This window comes from Chiloscyllium plagiosum, chromosome 48 (genome assembly GCF_004010195.1).
Source record: "Chiloscyllium plagiosum isolate BGI_BamShark_2017 chromosome 48, ASM401019v2, whole genome shotgun sequence".
Taxonomy (NCBI): Eukaryota; Metazoa; Chordata; class Chondrichthyes; order Orectolobiformes; family Hemiscylliidae; genus Chiloscyllium; species Chiloscyllium plagiosum.
In genome coordinates, this window is record NC_057757.1 from 5,395,890 (window position 1) to 5,418,804 (window position 22,915).

Genomic DNA, 22,915 nt, shown 5'->3' on the forward strand with positions numbered 1-22,915 from the left:
AATGTGAAATACAGCTTGCAATGCACTGAAATGTAAACTGTTGTTTCTGCAGAGAAAAGGAAAATTCTTATGATTAAAAACCTGCCTTACCCAATCAGTAAAAAGAATCTAAAATCTATACTTAATGATGCTGAGGATATCCACCTGTCAAAAAGCAACCAGTCACAAGGGTGAGTAAAACTTGGTCCATTAGCAACAATTTGCATTCATATATCACCTTTCACTAGTAACCCATCTCAAGGCATTACAAAGGAGTGTTATTAAACAATATTTGTCACTTCATCCATTAATGGTCTAGATGAAGGAACTGATGGCATTCTGGCTATGTTTGCAGACGATACAAAGATGAGTAGAGGGATTGGTAGCATTGAGGAGGTGGGGAGGCTGCAGGAGGGTTTGGACAGGTTAGAGAGTGAGGTAAAAACAATGACTGCAGATGCTGGAAACCAGATTCTGGATTAGTGGTGCTGGAAGAGCACAGCAGTTCAGGCAGCATCCGAGGAGCTCCTTGGATGCTGCCTGAACTGCTGTGCTCTTCCAGGTTAGAGAGTGGGCAAAGAAGTGGCAGATGGAGTACAGTGTGGGAAAGTATGAGGTCATGCACTTTGGTAGGAAGAATAGAAGCATGGACTATTTTCTAAATGGGGAGAAATTCAGAAATCTGAAGTGCACAGAGACTCCAGAGTTCTAGTCCAGGATTCTCTCAAGGTAAACTTGCAGGTCGAGTATGTAGTTAGGAAGGCAAATGCAATGATGGCATTTATTTTGAGAGGACTTCCATATAAAAGCAGAGATAAACTTCTGAGACTCTGCACAGGCCACATTTGGAGTATTGTGTGCAACTTTGGGCCTCATATCTCAGGAAGGATGTACTGGCCCTGGAGCATGTTCAGAGGAGATTCACGAGAATGGTCCCAGCAATGAAAAGCTTAACATATGAGGAACGTTTGGGATCGGGGGGGGAGCTAATTGAAATATACAGAATACTGAATTGCCTGGACAGAGTAGATTTTGGGAAGATGTTTCCATTGGTAGAAGAGACTAGGTCCCAAGGGCACAGCTTTTGAGTAAAGACCTTTTAGAATGGAAATGAGGAGAAAGTTCTTCAGCCAGAGAGTGGCAAATCAATGGAATTCACAGCCACAGAAGGCCGTGGAGGCAGGTCATTGAGTGTATTTAAGACGGAGATAGATAGGTTCTTGAGTATCGAGGGGATCAAGGTTTAGAGGGAGAAGGCGGGAGAATGGGGATGAAAACCTATCAGCCATGATTCAATTGCAGAGCAGACTCGGGCTGAATAGCCTAATTTCTGCTGCTTTTTCTTATGGCCTTATGAGCTTTGTGAAATAATTGGGAGGGGGGGTGCTAAAGCTTGGTTGAAATTGTGATTGTCAAAAGGGGAGGTTTAGGGTTAGAGCGATCACATGGAATGCAGGGAGAATTAGCCATTTGGATACAGACCTGGCTCGAAGATAGAAGACAGAGGGTGGTGGTCGAGGGTTGCTTTTCAGACTGGAGACCCGTGACCATCGGTGTGCCACAAGGATCGGTGCTGGGTCCAGTACTTTTCATTATTTCTATAAATTATTTGGATGTGAACATAGGACGTATAGTTAGTAAGTTTGCAGATGACACCAAAATTGAAGGTGTAGTGGACAGCGAAGAAGATTACCTCGGATTACAACGGAATCGTGATCAAATGAGCCAATGGGCTGAGGAGTGGCAGATGGAGTTTAGATAAATATGACGTGCTTTATTTTGGAAAAGCAAATCGGGGCAGGACTAATACACTTAATGGTAAGGTCCTAGGGAGTGTTGCTGAACAAAGGTTCATAGTTCCTTGAAAGTAGAGTCGCAGGTAGACAGGATAGTGAAGAAGGTGTTTGGTATGCTTTCCTTTATTGGCCAAAGCATTGATTATAGGAGTTGGGAGGTCTGTGGCTATACAGGACACTGGTTAGGCCACTTTTGAAATATTGCATGCAATTCTGGTCTCCCTATCGGAAGGATGTTGTGAAACTTGAAAGGGTTCAGAAAAGATTTACAAGGATGTTGCCAGGGTTGGAGGATTTGAGCTATGAGGAGAGGCTGGGGCTGTTTTCCCTGGAACGTTGGAGGCTGAGGGGTGACCTTATCGAGGTTTATAAAATCATGAGGGGCACTGATAGGGGGAATAGCCAAGTTTTTTTTTCCCCCCAGGGTAGGGGAGTCCAAAATCTAGAGGGCATAGGTTTCAGGTGAGAGGGGAAAGATTTAAAAGGGACCTAAGGGGCAATGTTTTCACACCGAGGATGGTACGTGGATGGACTGAGCTGCCAGAGGAAGTGGTGGAGGCTGGTACAATTACAGCATTTAAAATGCTGGCAAATGGCACTGGATTAGGTTAGGATATCTGGTCAGCATGGATGAGTTAGACCAAAGGCTCTGTTTCCATGCTGTATGTCTCAGTGACTGTAATTCTAGAGCCTACTGCCTCGGCGGGTGAAGAGACAGTCACGGTGATGAAGGAGTGGCAGTCTGAGGTCAGTGATTGGGAGCGGTAGTGACTGGTGAGGGTGGGCGGGGGGACACTGAGATCCCCGTGTGATGGGAAGAGCTGGTGCAGGGGGCCAGACTTTGAGTGAAGGCAAAATCCCAGAGGGTTTTGAAACCAGAAGATGGGAAAGTTAAAACTGGGAGAGACTCAGAACACTAGAGAAACTCAGCAAGATCTGGCAGCGTCTGTAGAGAGAGAGAGAGAGAGCAGGGTTAACATTTTGTGTCATGTGTGACTCTTATAGAACAGTAACGTAGACGTGTTATGCTGGACTCACAACATCAACTCTCGCTTTCTCTCTCTCTCGCGCGCGCGTTCTCTCTCTCTCTCTCGCGTGCTCTCTCTCTCTCTCTCTCTCTCTTTTCCTCCCCCCCCCCCCCCCCCTCTCCAAACGAAGACAGACAGAATGTAAATTGGGCAAATTCAGAGCACTGAATATTCCCAAATAAAAAACACACCAGCCCATTACAAAGGCTGAGTTTTTGAAATTTACAGTCCTGCACTCACAAGAACGCTAAAAGTTAACTGTTATCTTTCTTTCTCAGAGTTTTTCAGGAATAATTGAAAATAAAACAAATCTCTGGGACACACACACACACACCAGCAGTCCCCCAACTTTGAAACTGGCAGATGTGAAAACTGACAGCTTTCTCTGAGGAAATAGGAAGATGGGTTTTACACACACCTCCATCTGATTCACACCACCCTGACACATGCCTCTGAGCAGCAAAGAAATGGAAACTAAAAAACCAGGGGCTGGAATTCCCTCGCTTAGTTTGCACTTTTCACTTTCTCAACAGTCTCCAGATCTGAAAGGAGGCGAGTTTTCAAGCGTGCTTTGTTTTTACTTTAACACAGAGCTTTGTCTAACCAGGAGGTCACAGCAAGCACTGGGGGCTTTCTAGGTATCGAGACACCCCCCCCCACCCCCACCCCACCACCTCCCTCCACTTGCCCTAGAGTTCTACACAGGGGTGTACCCTACCATACAAAGCCCCCTATCCTAGATAATCGCTCCAACGTTGTCCTGTGCAGGGCAAAGTGGGAACTACTCAAAAGTTTTGTGTGTGTGCGCGCACGCGCGCACACTGTTTTGAGATTCACCCCCCCCACCCACCTACACAGAGAGACACAAGGCAGCAGCAGTCTGACCCACTGTGCTCCTGCCTGGTCTCCTGAATAGGGAACGGACTCGGCAAGTGCTCGCTCCCTCAATCCCATTGAAGTGAGGTGGGGTGGGGAGAGGCTTCAGCAATGCTGCAGCCTGCTCAAAAACGAACCCTGAGACAGAGGGAGGGAGCAAGGCAGGCAGAGAGAGGAGAAAGGAAGCTGCAGAGAACTCCGAGTCCCAGAGGAGAGGCATTAGATCAGTCATCTGAATAATCAGTTATCAGAACGAAATACTGCCCGCCCGTTTCGTTCGGATAATTGAGGTTCCTTTGTATTCCTACCTGCCTGCGCTTGGCCCAAATCCCTCCAAACATTCATGTTGTTATCCATGTCTTTTAAATATCGGTGTGGAGTGCCACTTACACCTGATGAAGGAGCAGCGCTCCAAAAGTTGGTGTTTTCAAATAAACCAGTTGGACCATAACCTGGCATCATGTGATTTTTGGCCTTTTAAATATTGTAGTTGTATCCGTATCCGCCTCTTCCTCGGGAAGTTCATTCCACACACGAACCTCCCTCTGTGTTTTAAAAAAAAGATTGCCCCAATATCCTTTTTAAAATCTTTCTCCTCTCACCTTATAAATAAGCCCTCTAGTCTTGAAATGCGCCACCCGAGGGGAGAAGAAAGTCTTGTCGTTCACCTTATCTGTACGCCTGATGATTTTATAAACCTCTATGAAGTCACCTCTCAATCTCCCAACGCTCCAGTTTTAAAAAAAAAGTCCCAACCTATTGAGCCTGTCCTTATCACTCAAACCTTCCATACCCGGCAACATCCCGGGCGACCTCTTCTGAACCCTCTCCAGTTTAATAATATCCTTCCTATAATAGGGCGACCAGAACTGCACCAACCCTGCAGAAGAGGCCGCTCTAATGTCCTCGACATGACGTCCCAACTCCGATATTCAAACTTAACCGGGTCCCTAGATTAACAGCCCAGTGCCAATGTCACAATGCCATCGCCTCCCCATGTGCTGATCACAATAACTATCATCAGGGAAGGGAATCTGCTGTCCTCTCTCATTCTGGCCTGGGCGTGACTGACTCTTAACTGCCCTCTGAAATGGCCTAGCAAGCCAGTCATTTCAAGGGGCATTCAGGGATGGGCAACAAACATCGGCCTTGCCCCAGTGATGCCCGCTTTTTGTGAAAGAGGGCACAGGAAAAAAAAGCCAGTTGAAGGGAAGAAATGTACAGAGCAACGGGGCAGGAGGAAGGTATAGGGACTTGATAGACTCACTTTCTATGAAGGGCCCAGCAAAGACCCGACAGGGCGAACAGCCTGGCGTGCTGGATGTCGTGAGAGATCTGGAAAGTTCAGGTGTGACGGGGATTGGGGGTTGGGGGGGAGCGGTGTAAGGGCAATTGCTGTGTTTTATAATTCATTGCTGTTGTTGTAGAGTTGCCTACGTGGAATACAAGACCACGAAACAAGCCAAACTTGCTCTGAAGGACTTCCAAGGCAGAGGTATTCCAGGCCAGGCAGTTCGAGTGGCTTCGATAGAGGAAGAGCAGGAGAGCCCAGAGAGCCAGTCTGACTGGTCAGGTATGTACCAGTGCACGTGGTCCAAATCCTATTTGCGAACTGACTGGAGATTAGTGTAGTTAGAACCACCCTCAGTCACGTTGACTTGCTGTGCGCTGGTTACTGAATGGAAGCTACTGCTGCTGCTGGCATTTCTTTCCAACAGCTGAATTGTGGCCTTGCTGGCGTTAGGCTCCACAAATCTGGTCTCCTCTCGTCCCCGGGGATGATGGGGACACTGTGGACATGTGATCAGGTGCCTTGGTTTTATGTTTTGTGGACATGGGTTCGAATCCCACCACGGCTGCTGGTGGAGTTAACTTCAATGAATAAAATGCAAGACGACTAGCTTTGAAACAGCATGGTGTTCATGGGAATGTGTCTGTCCTTACCCCATCTGACCCACATGTGACTCCAGACTCACTTCAACATGGTTGATGTTGCCAGAACGGAGGCTGGATAGGCTGGGACCTTTCTCCCTGGATCATCGGAGGCTGAGGGGGTGACTTTACCGAGGCTTATAAAGTCATGAGGGACATGGATAGGATGAATAGCTAAGGTGCTTTTTCCAACGTTAGGGGAGCCCAAAACCAGAGGGCTTGGGCTTAAGGTGAGAGGGGAACGATTTAAAAGGGACCTAAGGGGTACCTTTTTCACACAGAGGGTGGTCGGCAAATAGGATGAGCTGCCAGAGGAAGTGGTGGAGGCTGGTACGGTTACAACGTTTAGAAGGCACTCAGGCAGTTACATGGAGTAGGAAGGGTCTAGAGGGATATGGGCCAAGTGCTGGCAAATGGGACTTGATTAATTTAGGATATCTGGTTGGTCTGGACGAGTTGGGCCGACGGGTCTGTTTCCATGCTATGTGACTTTATGACTTAAGTCACCCCCTCAGCCCCCTCTGAACCAGTCGAACAAGCCACTCAGCTCGGGTCTGTTAGGGATGAGCAACACCCATCGAAAGAATTCATTGATCAGGATTTGCAGGGTCTCCGGCCTTGATGTGACCAGCTGTAAAAAGTAATTCAGCGGCTGGGAAGAACACGAATACAGGCTTCCCCCTGGTGTTTCACCAGTGACAGGGGAAGGTGGATAGTAGCTCTCCAGCCCAGGGACCAGTTGAAGCTCTCGAGTGACCAGTGAAGGTCTTTTGCCACATGTGCAGATGGCCTGGTCAACCTCAGACCCAGGGAGGAGACTCCTGATTTGTTACTCTGTAGTGCACAGAGGGCGGTACCCTGTAGTTATGGCCGACCCCTACTGAACAGCCCCCTCATCCAAGTACTCGCCAGCCACTGGGTCCTCCTGACACTCCCCGGCCAACGCACTCGTGATCATGTTGGCATCCAAGTTGCCCTCTGGCTGCAGTCCCAGTAGTGGCCATTGCTCACTGTGGCGCTGCTGGGCCTGGAGAGCACTTCCAAATGGTTGGCAGCTCTTGGGAAGCAGGATCCTGTCCTCGATGGAGATGGACACCCCATCATTGGACCTAATGGGTACAAAGTCCGCCTGGGAATGCCCATGGATTGGGCCACCGCGTAAAGTCCAGAACACCCTTTTTGAGGAACTCTGTACGGTGGCGATGCCTCTCCCCCTCCATAGTCTTCCCTTGCTACTACAGTTCACAGAGGTTGGCATTGCCCATCTAACAAACAGCAATTTATTTTTCCACTGTCTTCTCTGAAAATGGAGAGAAAAGGCAATCCTTTGGGATTTGGTGTTCTTGCATCTTAAGTGCACGATGGAAAGCGTCAGCGTGTAATGTATCTCTTTAACAGCGATACATGGGTGTCTTCTCTCCTGGCCTTCTCTGTGATGAGCTTGCTCCGAGTTTTGAGGGAACGGACGAGAGTGTTTCAAGACTGCGCTGACCTGCTTTCTCTCCTTTCAGATTCCACCAGATCCACCAGATCCCTGTTTGTATGGCGCCTGTCCAAACGAACAACAGTCAAAATGTTGAAATCAACCTTCAAGGAGGCCGTGGGTGCCAGGATACCACGAAAAAAGGGACGGCGGTGAGCATTCGCTGACTTTTAGGGAAAACACCAGCCAATTCCCGTTGCCACCACCATCCCGTGGAAAAGTTGAGAAGCTCTCCCATCTCCCTGTTCAACTACCATGACTGTGGACTTGTTGGGCCAAATGGCCCAACACTGTCTTCCACACTGTGGGGATTCTAGGATTCAAAACGAAAACACATTGTCTCGTGGTTATCACCAGCTGCAGGAGCTGACTCTGCAGCCAGGTTTCTTACAATACATCAGCAATTGCACTTGCAAAATATGTGCCATTGGTTATGAATTGCTTTGGCATGATCTGAAGATGGAGGGGGAGGTAATGGCCTAGTAGTATTTATCACCAAACTATTAATCCAGAGACCCAGGTAACATCCTGGGGACCCGGGTTCCATTCCCACCATGGCTGATAGTAGAATTTGAACTTGATTTTTTTAAAAAAATCTAGTATTAAGACTCTAGTGATGACTTTGTTGGAAAAACCCATCTGGTTTGCTAATGTCCTTTAATGAAGGAAACTGCCATCCTTACCTGGTCTGGCCTACATGTGACTCCAGACCCACAGCGATGTGGTTGACTGCCCTCTGGGCACTTAGGGATAGGCAATAAATGCTGGGCTTAGCCAGCAACGCCCATGACTCACGAGCGAATAAAAAATTGTGAAAGATGGTATATGATTAGATTAGATTCCCTACAGTGTGGAAACAGGCCCTTGGGCCCAAAACGTCCACACCGACCCTCTGAAAAGCAACCCACCCAGACCCGTTCCCCTACATTTACCCCTGACTAATGCACCTACGGGCAATTTAGCATGGCCAATTCACCCTAACCTACACATCTTTGGACTGTAGAAGGAAACCGGAGCATCCAGAGGAATCCCACACAGACATGGGGAGAATGTGCACACAGACAGCTGCCCAAGGCAGGAATTGAACCCAGGTCCCTGGTGCTGTGAGGCAGCAGTGTTAACCACTGAGCCACCGTGCCACCCCTATATAGCTAGAACCTTTCTGTAAACTGATGAACATTAAACATTCAAAAACAGGGTAAATGTCATGTTATCGAGGAGCTGACGCCTAGTTGCTTCCTTGCTGTATTGGAAATGCTCCCTACCACAGCTGGGCTGTTGAGTGGAGGAATTAACCAAGCTTCTGATCCCTAATGGCTGACTAATCACTAGTAACACTAATAAAATCCCAAGAGTGTAATGTGTGCGCGAGTGGGTGTTTAAATGATGACTCGGTGTGACGCATTTTGTGGTTGAATAGTTTACTGACGGGCTACCTCCTCCACTCACAGGTGAAGGATGTCTGCCTGTTTGTGGGTGAGGGATGGCAGGGGTGGGGGGGTAACCTGCCAAGCAGGATCCGAGCAGGAAAGAACACCAGTGGTCACCGATGTCAGCTCGGTGAACCAAGCTTTCCAAGTTGGTTTTGCAGCATTGACATTGAGAGTGTGGGTTTGAGATTCCCATCACTGGGGGAGCTCTGTGGAGAGTATTTCTGTGTTTGCTGCTGACTCTCACGCGACCTCATGGGTTCGACACGTCCTCGCGTTGTCTCACAACCAGGGCCAGTGGTGGGAGAGGGGGGTGCCAATGCCACAAGTGATGGACTTGAAAAACAATTTTCCGTTTTTTAGAAATGGAGCCCAGGTGAGAAGGAGCCAAAGTCTGGACCTCAATGGCCTGTTTGTAAGAACATGAAGGACTAAAAGCAGGAGTAGGTCGTCTGGCCCTTCGAGCCAGCTCCACCATTCAATAAGATCATGGAAGATCATGGCTGATCTTTTCATGGACTTAGCTCCACTTACCCTCCCTCTCACTGTATCCCTTAATTCTTTTATTTTTCAAGAAAAAAGTCTACCTTAGCCTTAAAAATGTTTACTGAAGTATTGTCAACTCGTTCGCTGGGCAAGGAATTCCGTTGTTTAAGAACCAGAAGTTCCTTCTCAATTCTGTCCTAAATCTGCTCCCCTTAATTTTGAGGCTACACCCTCTTGTGCTAGCTTCACCTGCCAGTGGAAACATCCTTTTTATTTTATCCATTCCCTTCCTAATTTTATATGTTTCTATAAGATCCCCTCCCTCCCTACCCCCATTCTTCTGAATTCCAGTCTACTCAGTTTCTCCTCATAAAGCAACCCCCTCAACTCCAGTATCAATCTGGTGAACCGCCTCTGCACCCAAAGTGCCAGTGTATCCTTTCTCAAGTAAGGAGACCAAACCTGCACACAGTACTCCAGGTGTGGCCTCACCAGCACCCTGTACAGCTGCAGCATTACCTCCCTGCTTTTAAACTCAACCCCTTTAGCAATGAAGGACAAAATTCCATTTGCCTTCATAATTACTTGTACTTGCAAACCAACCTTCTGTGATCCATGCACAAGGGTGCCCAGGCCCCTCTGCATAACATCAAGCTGCAACATTTTAAGCATTCAAGTAATGATCCTTTTTTACTGTTATTCCTACCAAAATGTGCTGTAGGTTTGCCTTTGTGGACTTTAAGACGGCGGAGGAAGCAACGAGGGCACGGGCGCAGTTCCAGAATATGGAGATAGATGGCCAGCAAATGAAGCTATACTTTGCCAACTCTGCACAGTGAGGGGAAGAGGCCGGCGTGTGACCTGGTCACCGATGGTATGCAGCAGCCCAGAGTGGGGGGGGAGAGAGAGAGATGATGGAGTAGTGGTAATGTTGCTGGGCCAGGAAGTTAGAGGTCTGGGCTAGTGCACTGGGTTCAAATCCCACCAGGGCATCTAGTAAAGTCAATCTTTTGACACAAACGAATCAGGAATGTTAGAAGTACCATTGTCGGATTGAGCTGGTCTAGTTCTTTAGTAACAGAAATCTGCCCCTCATTACCCGTCTGACCTGCGCGTGATTCCATACCAGCAGCAATGGAGTTGACTGTGACTCTCTTGCTATCCTGAAGTGCTCTCACACACGGCTGGGCGTCTTTCCCGCCACCAAATCACCGTGACTTTTTTCATATTTTTAAAACCCGTCACCAGTACTGCGCCTGTCAGGAATGGGAAATACATGATGCCCAAACTCGCATTGAAAGAAAAACTAGAAGGACTGTGCAGCCGTGAATTAAAATTGTGTTTTATTCTCACGTGCACAGGGTTACAGTGAAAAATGTCCAATGTTACCATTCCCGGTGCCATCTTAAGTACAAAGGTATCCAGGTACAAATTCTTAGGTACCAGGTAGAAAAATAAAGTTACAAGTTGTACATTACCATCTTTACAAAGTAGAAAGAAAAAAGAAATAAAGGCCCAAGTTCAAAATTACAATTCTTCTTAAGTGCTTGATTAGATAAGATGAGAATCCCTAACGTGTGGAAACAGGCCCTTCGGCCCAACCAGTCCACACCGACCCTCCGAAGAGTAACCCACCCAGTCCATTTCCCTCTGACTAATGCACCTAACACTACGGGCAATTTAGCACGGCCAATTCACCCCAACCTGCACATCTTTGGACTGTGGGAGGAAACTGGGGCACCCGGAAGAAACTCACGCAGACGCTGAGAGAATGTGCAAACTCCACCCAGTCAGTCGCCCAAGGCTGGAATCGAACCTAGGTCCCTGGTGCTGTGAGGCTGCAGTACTAACCACTGAGCTACAGTGCTTAGCCACACTGGCCTCGCAATCCCACCCCCATTGGTTCGATCTCCACACTGCACACACCCATTCTCCACAGAAGGAGAATAGATTAAAGTGAGGGAAAAAAAAGTGAAAGAAGGAAAAGAAAGTGCCAGCAGATGAACTCCAGGCAGGAGCCCACAAGCTGCACATCCTACTCTGCTGCCATCTTGAATTGGAATGGACTGCACTGGGTTGGGCATGGGCGCAGTGGAAGTAGGAATGGTCACCCAGAGGAACTTGGGAGTAAGCCCTTTCGCCAGACAGTGGTGAGAACGTGGAACTGGCTTACCCAGGAAGTGATTGAGGCGGGAAGGGGTGAAGGGAATAGAAGCCAAGGGAGATGTGTGCAAGGGAAGGGGGCTGGTAGCATGACTCTCGACCCACACAAGGTGGGAAGGGGGCTCCGGGGTCACAGACTCCAAGCTGCCCAATGTCTCAGGGATTTCTCGTGTGGTGGGCAGAAGGGTCTGTTGCTGTGCTGTACCGTCCTATGTAGCCCTGCTCAGATGGGTCTCTCTGTCTGTAACCCCCTCCCCACCCACCCACCCCAACCAGCATCCTGCCCCCTACCGCCCCGTTGTCACTGAGAGTTTGCAACAAATTCCAAGCGTTCGATCTGGGCTCAGTGTGGATTGAGAAGGGCCACACCGCATTGCGGCCTTTTGAGAGAATCTAGCGAACCGCCCACTCCATTTGTATTGAATGCCGTAACTCCTCTACTTTGGCTCTCTCCCTCTTCCATTTCAGATGAACCCGGATCACTCAGGATCGCAGACCTACGAGGAAAGCCAGCAAGCAAGCAAAGCATTCTCACACCTGTTTCCAAAACCAAATATTTCAGTTCTGTTGATGTAGCTGGGGACCAGTGGCTCTTGCACTGCTCTGGCAGTCTGACTTTTTTTTTCTCAACCTGAAATTATTCATCTGTACCTGCTGGTAATTTGGCTTGTTCCCTGTTGTTGCTTTCCTTTTCTCTCAAGGTTTGCCTGTGTCCCCACTTTGCCCCTTTCAATTCCTGTGTTGACCCTGACAACTGTTAGGCCTTGCTGTGTCTTGCACTGACCATTAGGGAGCAGCAGATGACAGCGTCAAACAAGGGTTTGGGTTTGTATGGGGAGATGAAAGAAAAGATCAGCTGGTCTGAGCCTCAGAACTTCTGAGGAAGAGTCACTGGACCCCAAACTCTGATTTCTCTCCACACGTGCCACCAGACCAATTTCAGCAGTTCCTTTTTTGTTTCTGATCTCCAGCATCAACTGGTTTTGGTTTTTATGAAGGAGATCATTATTGGACAGAGAGCAAGCTGTGTCAGTACATTGCCATTTTAAGCAATGGATGTGACATTTTCCAAAGGATACTGTCCCGTGCAAGCATGGTTGAAAGTAAGGGATTTAATTGTAGACACAGCATGACCTTTATGATGCCGTGTTCAGGAATGGTTGAGATTTCAGCTGAGCCTTGAGTCTGCCATCTTTCTCCCCACTCCCCTGTGTCGTCTGAAGCTATGAGGCTGAGGAGGCAGAATTCCCCCTTCCACAAAATTAATCCTTAAAACTTTGAGATGGGAGTTGAAGACGCAAAAATATTTCAGTTTCTTTCCGGAACAAAAAAGCAGGAATTGCCGGAAAGCTCAGTGGGTCTGGCAGCATCTGTGGAGAGAAATCGGAGTTTACATTTCAGGATCCAGTGACCCTCAGAACTCGAGCCAGAATGTTAACTCTGATGTCTCTCCTCAGATGCTGTCAGACCCGCTGAGCTTTTCTAGCAGTTTCTATATCTGTTTCTGATTTTAGCATCTCCAGTTTTTCCTTCAGCTCCAGCCAGACTGTGCTTTTACTGAGACAGTGTTGATTTCAGTTTTAAACTCTGAACTGTGTCAGGAACCAAATAAAAAGACGCAGGGGTGATTTTAACTTTTTCTTTAGTTTACACGTTCCGTGAACATGGGTGTGGCTGCTTAGAGGACAACTGAGAGTCAACTACATGGGCTATAGGTCTGGAGTCACATGTAGGCAAGACTGGGTAAGGATGGCAGATTTCACTTCCCTGAAGTAGATGGGCTTTCTGGGGAGGAGTTGAGGGAGGGGGTGTTGCGGGTAGGGAGAGGGTGATGAGGGAGAGAGGGTGTTGCGGGTGAAGGCAACAGCTTAGTGGTATTATCGCTGGACTGTTAATCCAGAGATCCAGGTCATGTTCTGGGGACCTGGGTTCAAACCCTGCCCACGGCAGCTGGTGCAATTTGAATTCAATTTAAGAAAAATCTGGAATTAAGAGTCTAACGATGACAGTTGTCAGGAAAGCCCATCCGGTTCACTAATACCCTTTAGGGAAGGGATCTGCCATCCTTACCTAGTCCAACCTTACATGTGACTCCAGACCCACATCCAATGTGGTTGACTCAAACTGCCCTCTGGGGCAATAACTGCTGGGCAATAACTAGTGATGCTCTCGTTGCGAGTGAATTTTTAAAAAATTACCAACAGTAGTTATTGGCCAAGCTTTCTTTCATTCTAGTTTCCTTTCCATATATCGATTCAATGTTCACCGTCTGTAATTTGTTTATTGACAATCTACTGGGGTTCCCGTAGCTGGAGAGATTTATCAGAGAGCTGAGATGTTGCAGAACTCACCTTCTGCGCGTGTGTAGTCCACATAGCTGACTAGTGAACCTATTCTGATGAATCGTGAACTGGGGAAATAAATGCTGCCCCTCTGCTCCAGTATGAAGGAGCTTTCTCTTATTCCTGAGCGTGCTGCCCTTCGGGAGAAAGGGAATGCATATCGGTGTTTCTAACACACACAATCCCAATACGGTCAAGATTAAGGTCGACTGTCATATGATCTGGGCTCATAGTCGGGCAATAACCATGTGCCAACAGCCCCAAGGGACCTATGTACAGAAGGTTGAGTGACAATGCGTGTTTCAAATAGAACAGCAGAGCATTCTCTGAACGCTCAGTGGGTCTCTCTGCCTCTCTGAAAGATCACTAACCTAAAACGCTAACCCTCGTTATCCACAGACGGTGCCTGGCGTGTTGAGTAATCGATTGTGTTTTTGCTTTGAATTTCCTGCGCCTGCTGTACTTAGCTTCAACCTTGTTAATGGTTGGAGAGTTTTAAGTTGAGGCAGGTGTTTGCACAGTAGTTTATTTTATTTCACAACTCTCTGTTTTTATTTGAAGTGAACATAGCTGTCAAGAGCCCATTATCTTCCTGTAGGTATGCTTTCCGTTTGTGCACCTAATTAGCCTTTAGACGTACTGGCATGTTTTAACATGCATTTTTTTTTTAACCACAATGTTATATCATGAAAGGAACTTGGAATTAGATTCATTGAAGCTAGGCAAAGAGTTTTTTTTTAATCAGAAATAAATTTGAATGTATTTCTGTATGTCTGCCCTAACAAACTTTGCTGAAACACCACCATTCCTGATTAAATCTGTTTATCAAAAAAGTGCTTTGGCTGTGACTGTGTGATTAAAAAGAATTAAGAGTTGGGGTTTATTGTCACGTATGCTCAAGTAGAGGAGGCCAGAAACAGGCCATTCGGACCGACTAAGAGAAGACGGCAATGTGATCGGATTCTCACCAGATTATCTAGTTGGCATGGACAAGTTGGACCGAAGTGTCCATGCTGTACATTTCTTCCTTTCCGTTTGGAATACTGAGCTTCAAGAATGCATTGCTGTTTGCGTTGACTTCCTCACCCAACTGAAGGAGGAAGATAGCAGGACGTAGTTCAGTTCGCTGAACAGCTGCTTTAGAAGAGATCTCTACATTTTCGTCATCGTACAGCAATTAAACTCTGGCCCCCAGGGTGTGTCTGCTTTCAAAGTGTTAGACTTTGACATCTAGCAGGGTGTTTCGAAAGGTGTGCCATAGAGTCGTATTGCACCGAAATCAGTCCAATTAATCCGTGCCGACCATAACCCCAAAGTAAACTAGTCCCACCTACCTTGCCCCTGGCTCACATCCCTCCAAACCTTTCCTATTCCTGCACTTATCCAAATGTCTTTTAAATGTTGTAACTATACCAGCATCCACCAATTCCTCTGGCAGTTCATTCCACACACGAACCACCCTCTGCAAAATAGTTGTTCCTCTTGTCCGTTTTAAATCTGTCTCCTCTCATCTTAAAAATATGCCCCTTAGTTTTGAACTCGCCCACCTTAGGGTAAAGACTGCTATTGAAGAGAAAATGAGGTCTGCAGATGCTGGAGATCAGAGATGGAAATGTGTTGCTGGAGAAGCGCAGCAGGTCAGGCAGCAGCTAGGGACCAGGAGAATCGATGTTTCGGGCATTAGCCTGAAGAAGGGCTAATGCCCGAAACGTCGATTCTCCTGTTCCCTAGATGCTGCCTGACCTGCTGCGCTTCTCCAGCAACACATTTCCATCTCTAAAGACTGCTATTGTTCACCTTATCTTTGCCCCTTGTGATTTTATAAACCTCTATAAGGTCACCCCTCAACTGTATAAGTCCCGCTGTTTGCTTTACCAAAATGCAATAACTTGCATTTATCCAAATTAAACACCATCTGCCACGCCTCAGCCCGTTGACCCAAATTGACCAAGATCTTTTTTGTAATTTCTAACTCTGTAACTTTCTGAGATCTCAGTGCACCTCAATCAGTGAGTGGTTTTGGTTTCAGATTCCATATCAGCAGCAGTTTAAAACAGGAGGTAGCAGAAAAGTCAGAGGTACTGTCCTTCAGATGAGATGTCCTGTGACCCTGTCAGTGAAGGAAAATAATCCAATGGCTAATGCTTCCAAGGACTCAGAAGGCTGAGGAAATTCAACATGTCCACAATGACTCATACCATTTTTTATAGGTGCAGCGCAGGAAGCATCCAATCTGGATGCATCATGGCTTAGTACAGCAACTGGCCCAGGACCGCAAGAAACTACAAAGAGTTGTGACCACAGCCCAGTCCATCACTCAAACCAGCCTCCCATCCATTGACTTCATCTACGCTTCCTGCTGCCTCAGGATAGCAGCCACTATAATCAATGACCCCTCCCGACCTGGTTATAATCTCTTCCATCAGACAGAAGATACAAAAGATTGAAAACACATACCAACAGATTCAAGAAAAGCTTCTTCCCCACTGTTATCAGATTTCTGAATGGACCTCTCATATATAAGAGTTGATCTTTCTCTGCACCTTCAGTATATGCTGCATTCTGTTCTTTTACCCTGATGTGCTTATATAAGGTGGGATTCGTCTGGATAGCATTTGTTATGGACCAGACCAGCTTCCCTCAAAATATATTAAGAAGGTAACCTAGACTGTAACTTTTTTCTTATTTTACAGGTAAATGTGAGGTGCTGTGCTTTAGATGCAATTCGACTGGTTAAACTACACAATGTTAAGTAAAACACAATTTATTCAAGCACTATGGTTAAAATACAACAAAAGAAAGAGAAATTATTGGAAAATGTAACAGAATAACACATTTAGTAACTATTACTAATTAACTGTTCCTATGTATATATTGGAATACATCCCATAAACACACCCTTTGGCAAAAAGGCAAATTTGAAAACAGGTTTTGTTTCACCTGTAATCCAGCAGCCTAGCAAGAGAGTCCCCAGCTTTAGGTTATAATCAAAACAAGGGAAAATAGTTTCCACTTCTTTAAGCCCCCAACAGCAACTGTTGCTGAAAGCTAAATCTAAAAATCCTGCATCTGAGAGTGCTTGAGCCCACCCAGTCAGGCTGCTTCTATTGTTCTATTTTTTAAAAAACTCAGGGCTTCACACGTTGTTTATCTTCTCATAGACTGCTTAGTACTTGACCCCTAATCTCTTTTTGAAAGAAACTAGGACAAAATAACTTCTTAAAGCTGCAGCATTGTCTCACACACACAAAACAATACTTCCCACTGTATCTCAGTACATGTGACAATGCTAATTTAAAAAAAAAAATCAAATGCAGGATGGGGCAGTGATGGAGGAGTGGAGGAATATCTCCTTGCTCTCCAGTGGCTGATCAACATCTCTGAAAACAAATTATTATCAGACCATTCTCAATTTCCCGTTGATGGGAGCTTACTTTGTACAAATTGTGTGCCTCTTTTAAAAGATGGGAAACACTTCAAATGCACTTCACCGGCTGTGAAAGGGACATCCTCCGTTTGGCACAAATAAATGTCTCGTCTCAGGAAGCAAGCACTATTAACTTTCAATCACTGCATGGTTGCCCAAGGGAGATAGAATTGTGCACTGGTTGCCTCTCCTCCCAACCTCACCAGAGACCTTATATCAAGGCCTGGACAGGGATTAATGTCTGGACACCACACTTCGAGAAGACACGGAGACAGAGCAGACAAGATTCAGGAGAATAATTGTGGGAATGAGGGACTCGTCAACATTTATGTCACAGCAGGAGGCCATTCAGCCCACATTCCAGTCGCCTGATTGCAGTACTCCCCATCTTCCATAATCTGTTAGAATCCTTTTAGGAGGTTAACAAGCAAGTTAGACCAAGGAGAACCAATGGATGTTATCTACTTGGCCTTTGACAAGTTGCCGTATGGGGGTCTGCTGAGTAAGATAAGGGCCCATGTTATTAGAGGCAAGTTGCTAGCATGGTTAGAAGCCTGGCTGTCTGGCAAAAAGCAGAGGGTGGGGATAAAGGGGTCCTTCTCCTGTTCCCTAGATGCTGCCTGACCTGCTGCGCTTCTCCAGCAACACATTTCCGTCTCTGATCTCCAGCATCTGCAGACCTCATTTTCTCCCCATGTTATTAGAGTTGCTAGCATGGTTAGAAGCCTGGCTGTCTGGCAAAAAGCAGAGGGTGGGGATAAAGGGGTCCTTCTCAGGATGGCAGCTGGTGACAAGTGGTGTTCCACAAGGGTCAGTGTTGGGACCACAACCTTTCACTTTATACATTAACAATCTAGATGAAGGAACAGAGGGTATACTGGCCAGGTTTGCAGATGATACAGAGGTAGGTGGAGGGACAGGTAGTATTGAGGAGGCAGGGAGGCTGCAGAAGGATTTAGACAGGTTAGGAGAGTGGGCAAAGAAGTGGCAGATGAAATACAATGTGGGAAAGTGAGGACATGCACTTTGGTAGGAAGAATAGACTATTTTCTAAGTAGGGAGAAAATTCAGAAATCTGAAGTGCAAAGAGACTTGGGAGCTCTAGTCCAGGATTCTCTTAAGGTAAACTTGCAGGTTGAGTCAGTATTTAGGAAAGCAAATATAATGTTGGCATTAATTTTGAGAGGACTTGAATATAAAAGCAGGGAGGTACTTCTGAGGCTTTATAAGGCTCTTGTCAGACCACGTTGAGAGTATTGTGAGCAATTTTGGTCTCCTGGATGTCCTGGCTCTGGAGCAGGTCCAGAGGAGATTACAAGAATTTTCCCAGGAATGAAAGGAATGTTTCAGGACTTTGGGTCTATACTCGATGGAGTTTAGAAGGATAGGGTGGGGGGTGGAGGTTGGAGTCTGATTGAAACTTACAAAATACTTAATGTCCTGGACAGCCTGGATGTTGGGAACATGTTTCCATTAGCAGGAGATGAAGATTGAAGGGCACAGCCTTCGAATAAAGATTCTCCTTTAGAATGGAGATGAGGAGAAACTTCTTCAGCTGGAGAGTGGAGAATCTGTGAAATTCATTGCCACAAAGGGCTTTGGAGACCAGGACATTGAGTATATTTCAGACTGAGATTGATAGGTTCTTGGTTGTCAAGGGAGGGTCCAAAGGTTACGAGGAGAAAGCAGGAGAATGGGGTTAAGAAACTTAGCTACGATTGAATGGTGGAACAGACTCGATGGGCTGAATTTCTGCTCCTATGTCTTACCGACTATTGTGATGCAAGTGAGTGTCTAAACAGAGGATCTCCAAGAAGATTAAACAGTGGGTACAAGTAAATTCTGTTGAGGGGAGGGGTCAGCAGAAGGTGTGATGGACCAATAGTCCTCACCCTGAAAGTAGGAATTGGAATGAGCTTTTATGGTAGCAGTGGAAAGTTTCCAAGTCACCCCTGATGGCGCCCTGTTGGGTCCAGAAGGGGCCCACACTGAGGCCGGGAGACTCCGACCGAGGGGAGAGGGGTAGGAAGGGGAGGAAAGAAAAAGAAAAAGGAGACAGGGGAGAAATGAAGATGAGGCCGGTCTCTCAGGTGGTGAGGAAGAGGAGGGACAGGGCGTGGTCCCAGTGGGGGAATGAGCAAATGAACGCTTGAGCTGGGGATTTAAGCGGATGAAAGGGACCAATCGCAGTGAGAGGGGCATCACATGGGCTGACATCCTTAAATTCGCAGGTTTGGCTGTAGGTTGGGAAGGGAGAGGGCTAGATTGTGGCTTTGATACACGGAGTCAGCTGATTGTATTGTATCCATTTGCGGTTCCTTTGAAATGGACACGCGCTGAAGCCGCTTTGTTACATTGTTGCAGTTTCTGGACAGAGCGTGGGATTTCCCCTTCTCCTGCCCCTCACCATGTCCAGTGAGACCTCTCCCCTTCTCAACTACCGGCTCTATAACGTGGCCGGCGGGTTCGCCGAGAGCTGCGGCGGGGCCCCGCAGGAAGACGAGGTCGCCGTCTCCAGCACCGCATCCCAGCCCGATGACTCCAGGAAGCTGTCCACTTTCTTCGGGGTGGTGGTCCCCACTGTGCTCTCCATGTTCAGCATCGTGATCTTCATGCGAGTGGGTAAATGCTGCCTTTTCACGCTCATCCCGACCCCTCTCTCTCTCTCTCTCTCAATACAAATTCCCATCTGTATTCCTCCTGCAATGATTTCTCTTTCTAGAAAACGTTGACTCACTTTTTACACTAAATATCAGGAGCTGCATTTTAAAAGCTGCCCCTTGCTTCAACTGCGGCATTTGTGTGTGTATTTTAAATGTATTTTAATGGCAGCTGCAACGTTGTATCCTGGTGACCTTTCCCTCACCTCCTTTGCTGCATTGGATGTACACCTGGAGCTCTGGGGGAGCAGTCCAGGGCTAGAGCTGACCCCTGTCAGAGGCGCCTCCTGTTAAATTGCCCTGCCTGCTTTAGCAGGCTTGTGCACCGTTCGAGAGAGCACTCTCTTCCCTCACTTTATTGGAGGGGATGTTTAGTTTTCTTTTGCAACATGAACTGAAATTGCTGGAGAAACTTGGCTGCGGTGGGAAGGGAACAGTTAATGTTTTGAGTCCTGTGACCTTTCTGAACTTAAACTGCAGTTCCGGGAACCTGTAGTGTCCCACTTGCCCCATATGTATCCTTCACTGTCGAGTTAACTGTCTGTCGTCAGGGCCTGATGTGTCTCTGTGTGTGTGTATAAGCTCCTTGAAAAGAATCTGCTCTGAGTAAGGTGCTGGGACCTTGCTGTAAAGAATCATAGAATCCTAAAGTGTGGAAACAGACCATTCAGCCCAATAAGTCCACGCTGACCCTCTGAAGAGTAACCCACCCCAGATCCATTGCCCAATCTTATTGCTCTACATTTACCCTTGACTAATGCACCTAATCTATATATCCCTTAACACTAAGGGTAATTTCCCATGGCCAATTCACCTAACCTACACATCTTTGTGACTGTGGGAGTAGATTACCCCACACAGACATGGAAGAGGTACCTACAGTGTGAGTTCAGTCTCTCTTGATGCTGCCTGACCTGCTGAGCACTTCAAGTGCTTTGTTTCATTTCTAATATTTTATAAATATGACTTGGTATCGCTCCTGTGAATTATCATTGCTTTTTAAAAAAAAATAATTCACACGAGCAATTTCTTTTTCTCTTGCTCCTATCCTGTGACCTTTTTGGTTTTGAAACACACTTGAAAACCATGTGCTAAATAAAGGCATACTGTATCGTTTGCTAATCTCATTGAGCTTGGGTTTACCCACTTGGAGTCATACAGCATGGAGACAAGCTGCTGGACCCAGTCAATCCAATTTAGTTGCCACACTAAATTAGTCCCAGCTGCCTGCTCCTGGCCCATATCCCTCCAAACCTTTCCTATTAATGTACTTATCAAAATGTCTTTTAACAACACTTTTTTTTAAAAGGCACCTGGATGGGTACATGAATAGGAAGGGTTTGGAGGGATATGGGTCGGGTGCTGGCAGATGGGACTGATTGGGTTGGGATAATCTGCTCAGCATGGACAGGTTGGACCGAAGGGTCTGTTTCCCTGCTGTAAATCTGACACTAAATGTCCTAACTGAACTTGCATCCACCACTTCCTCAGGAAGTTCATTCCACATGTGAAACATGGAATTGGGGGGGGAGGGAGGGGGACTTACTATTCACCCTACCCATCCCCCTCAGATTTTATCAATTTTTCAGGTCACCCCTCAGCTCCAGTGAAAAAAGTTCCACTCTGTTTTTGTTTAATAACTCCATTCCCAGCAGCAGCATAAATCTTTTCTGAAACCTCTCAGTTTAATAACATCGATACTTCTTTAACCAGAACAGAGACCTTGGAGTGCAGGTGCATAGTTCCTTGAAAGCAGAATCGCAGGTAGATAGGATAGTGAAGGTGGTGTTTGGTTATGCTTTCTTTTAGTAGTCCAGGCACTGAGTACAGGAGTTGGAAGTCGTGTTGTGACTGCATAGGACATTGGTTAGGCCACTTGTGGAATATTGATTTCAATTCTGGTCTCCCTGCTATAGGAAGGATAGACTCCGAGTCATAATGGTGTACAGCATGGAAACAGACCCTTTGGTCCAGCCTGTCCATGCAGACCAGATATCCCAATCTAGTCCCACCTGCCAGCACCTGGCCCATATCCCTCCAAACCCTTCCTATTCATATACCTATCCAAATGCCTCTTAAATGTTGCAATTGTACCAGCCTCCACCACTTCCTCTGGCAGCTCATTCTGTACATATGTTGTGAAACTTGAAAGGGTTCAGAAAAGGTTTCCAAGGATGTTGCCAGGGTTGGAGGGTTTGAGCTATAAGGAGAGGCTGAATAGGCTGGGGCTGTTTTCCCTGGAGCATCGGCGGCTGTGGGGTGACCTTATAGAGGTTTATAAAATCATGAGGGGCATGGATAGGATAAATAGACAAAGCCTTTTCCCTGGGGTTGGTGAGTCCAGAACTAGAGGGCATAGGTTTAGGGTGAGAAGGGAAAGGTATAAAAGAGACCGGAGGGACAACCTCTTCAAGCAGAGGGTGGTATGGAATGAGCTGCCAGAGGAAGTGGTTGAGGCTGGTACAATTGCAACATTTAAGAGGCATTTGGATGGGTATATGAATAGGAAGGGTTTGGAGGGATATGGGCCCAATGGGACTAGATTAATTTTGGATATCTGGTCGGCATGGACGAGTTGGACCAAGGGGTCTGTTTCCGTGCTGTACATCTCGAACTAAAGGATGTTATCCTGTCTGTTTGCAGTGTGGTGAGCTATGGTGTGTTTGTATCCGAAAACTTCCAAGTGGTAGTGCCTGGTTACCTTCACCTTCTAGCGGTTACCCTCCTCCTACCACCCATTATTCCTAAATGTCTGCTTCAGCGGTCTGCTTCCCTTTCTCTCAATCATGGGTAACTTGCTTCCCCTATGGTTCTACGGCCTACATGTCCAGTCTCCGGACTCTCCCATGTCTGGAGTGGGTATTGTTAGGCCAATGGGTGTGGGGGAGAATGTGGGAACAGTGTTAGGATAAGAGGGCCCATCATCTCAGGCTGAGATGAGAAATGAGGGTCCCCTCTGAGCTTGGGTGAATCTTTTGGACTTCAGAAAGTTGCAGATGCTCCATCATCTATTAATAGACCTTGTCTATTAATCCTATCCATGCCCCTCAATTTTGTAAACCTCTACAAGGTCACCCCTCAGCCTCCGACGCTCCAGGGAAAACAGCCCAATCTGCTGGTCTGGCCTATACGTGACTCCAGACCCACAGCAACGTGGCTGACTCTTAACTGCCCTTTTAAAACAGTAAACCACTCGGGTGATGGGCAATGAGGGTCCCCTCTGGTGTTGTACTGACTCTTGTCGTCTCCTCATTGCTTTTTTTCGTCCTGGTTTCCATCCTTATCCCTTATCCTTGCATGTTCTCTCTCTCTT

General features: G+C 46.9%; 2 protein-coding genes across 14 annotated transcripts in view; both read left to right on the forward strand.

Annotated features, from left to right (window-relative positions):
- The window catches only part of LOC122544342, a 91,762-nt gene extending 78,786 nt beyond the window's left edge, over positions 1-12,976 (forward strand). For 4 of the 11 annotated variants that reach the window (XM_043683543.1, XM_043683544.1, XM_043683545.1 and 1 more), the window contains 5 exons: positions 53-170; positions 5,107-5,252; positions 7,123-7,246; positions 9,732-9,884; positions 11,642-12,971. In XM_043683543.1, coding sequence (XP_043539478.1) covers positions 53-170; positions 5,107-5,252; positions 7,123-7,246; positions 9,732-9,849 — 506 coding nt within the window. In that variant the 3' untranslated portion in view covers positions 9,850-9,884; positions 11,642-12,971. Of the gene's footprint in view, positions 1-52; positions 171-5,106; positions 5,253-7,122; positions 7,247-9,731; positions 9,885-11,641 lie in introns of all 11 variants that reach the window. The other 7 variants (XM_043683542.1, XM_043683540.1, XM_043683536.1 and 4 more) reach the window with 3 other exon arrangements.
- A 6,170-nt stretch (positions 12,977-19,146) lies between these two features.
- slc12a9 (solute carrier family 12 member 9) overlaps positions 19,147-22,915 on the forward strand; it is a 38,276-nt gene continuing 34,507 nt past the window's right edge. For all 3 annotated transcript variants that reach the window (XM_043683551.1, XM_043683552.1, XM_043683553.1), the window contains exon 1: positions 19,147-19,564. In XM_043683551.1, coding sequence (XP_043539486.1) covers positions 19,351-19,564 — 214 coding nt within the window. In that variant the 5' untranslated portion in view covers positions 19,147-19,350. The remainder of the gene's footprint in view (positions 19,565-22,915) is intronic.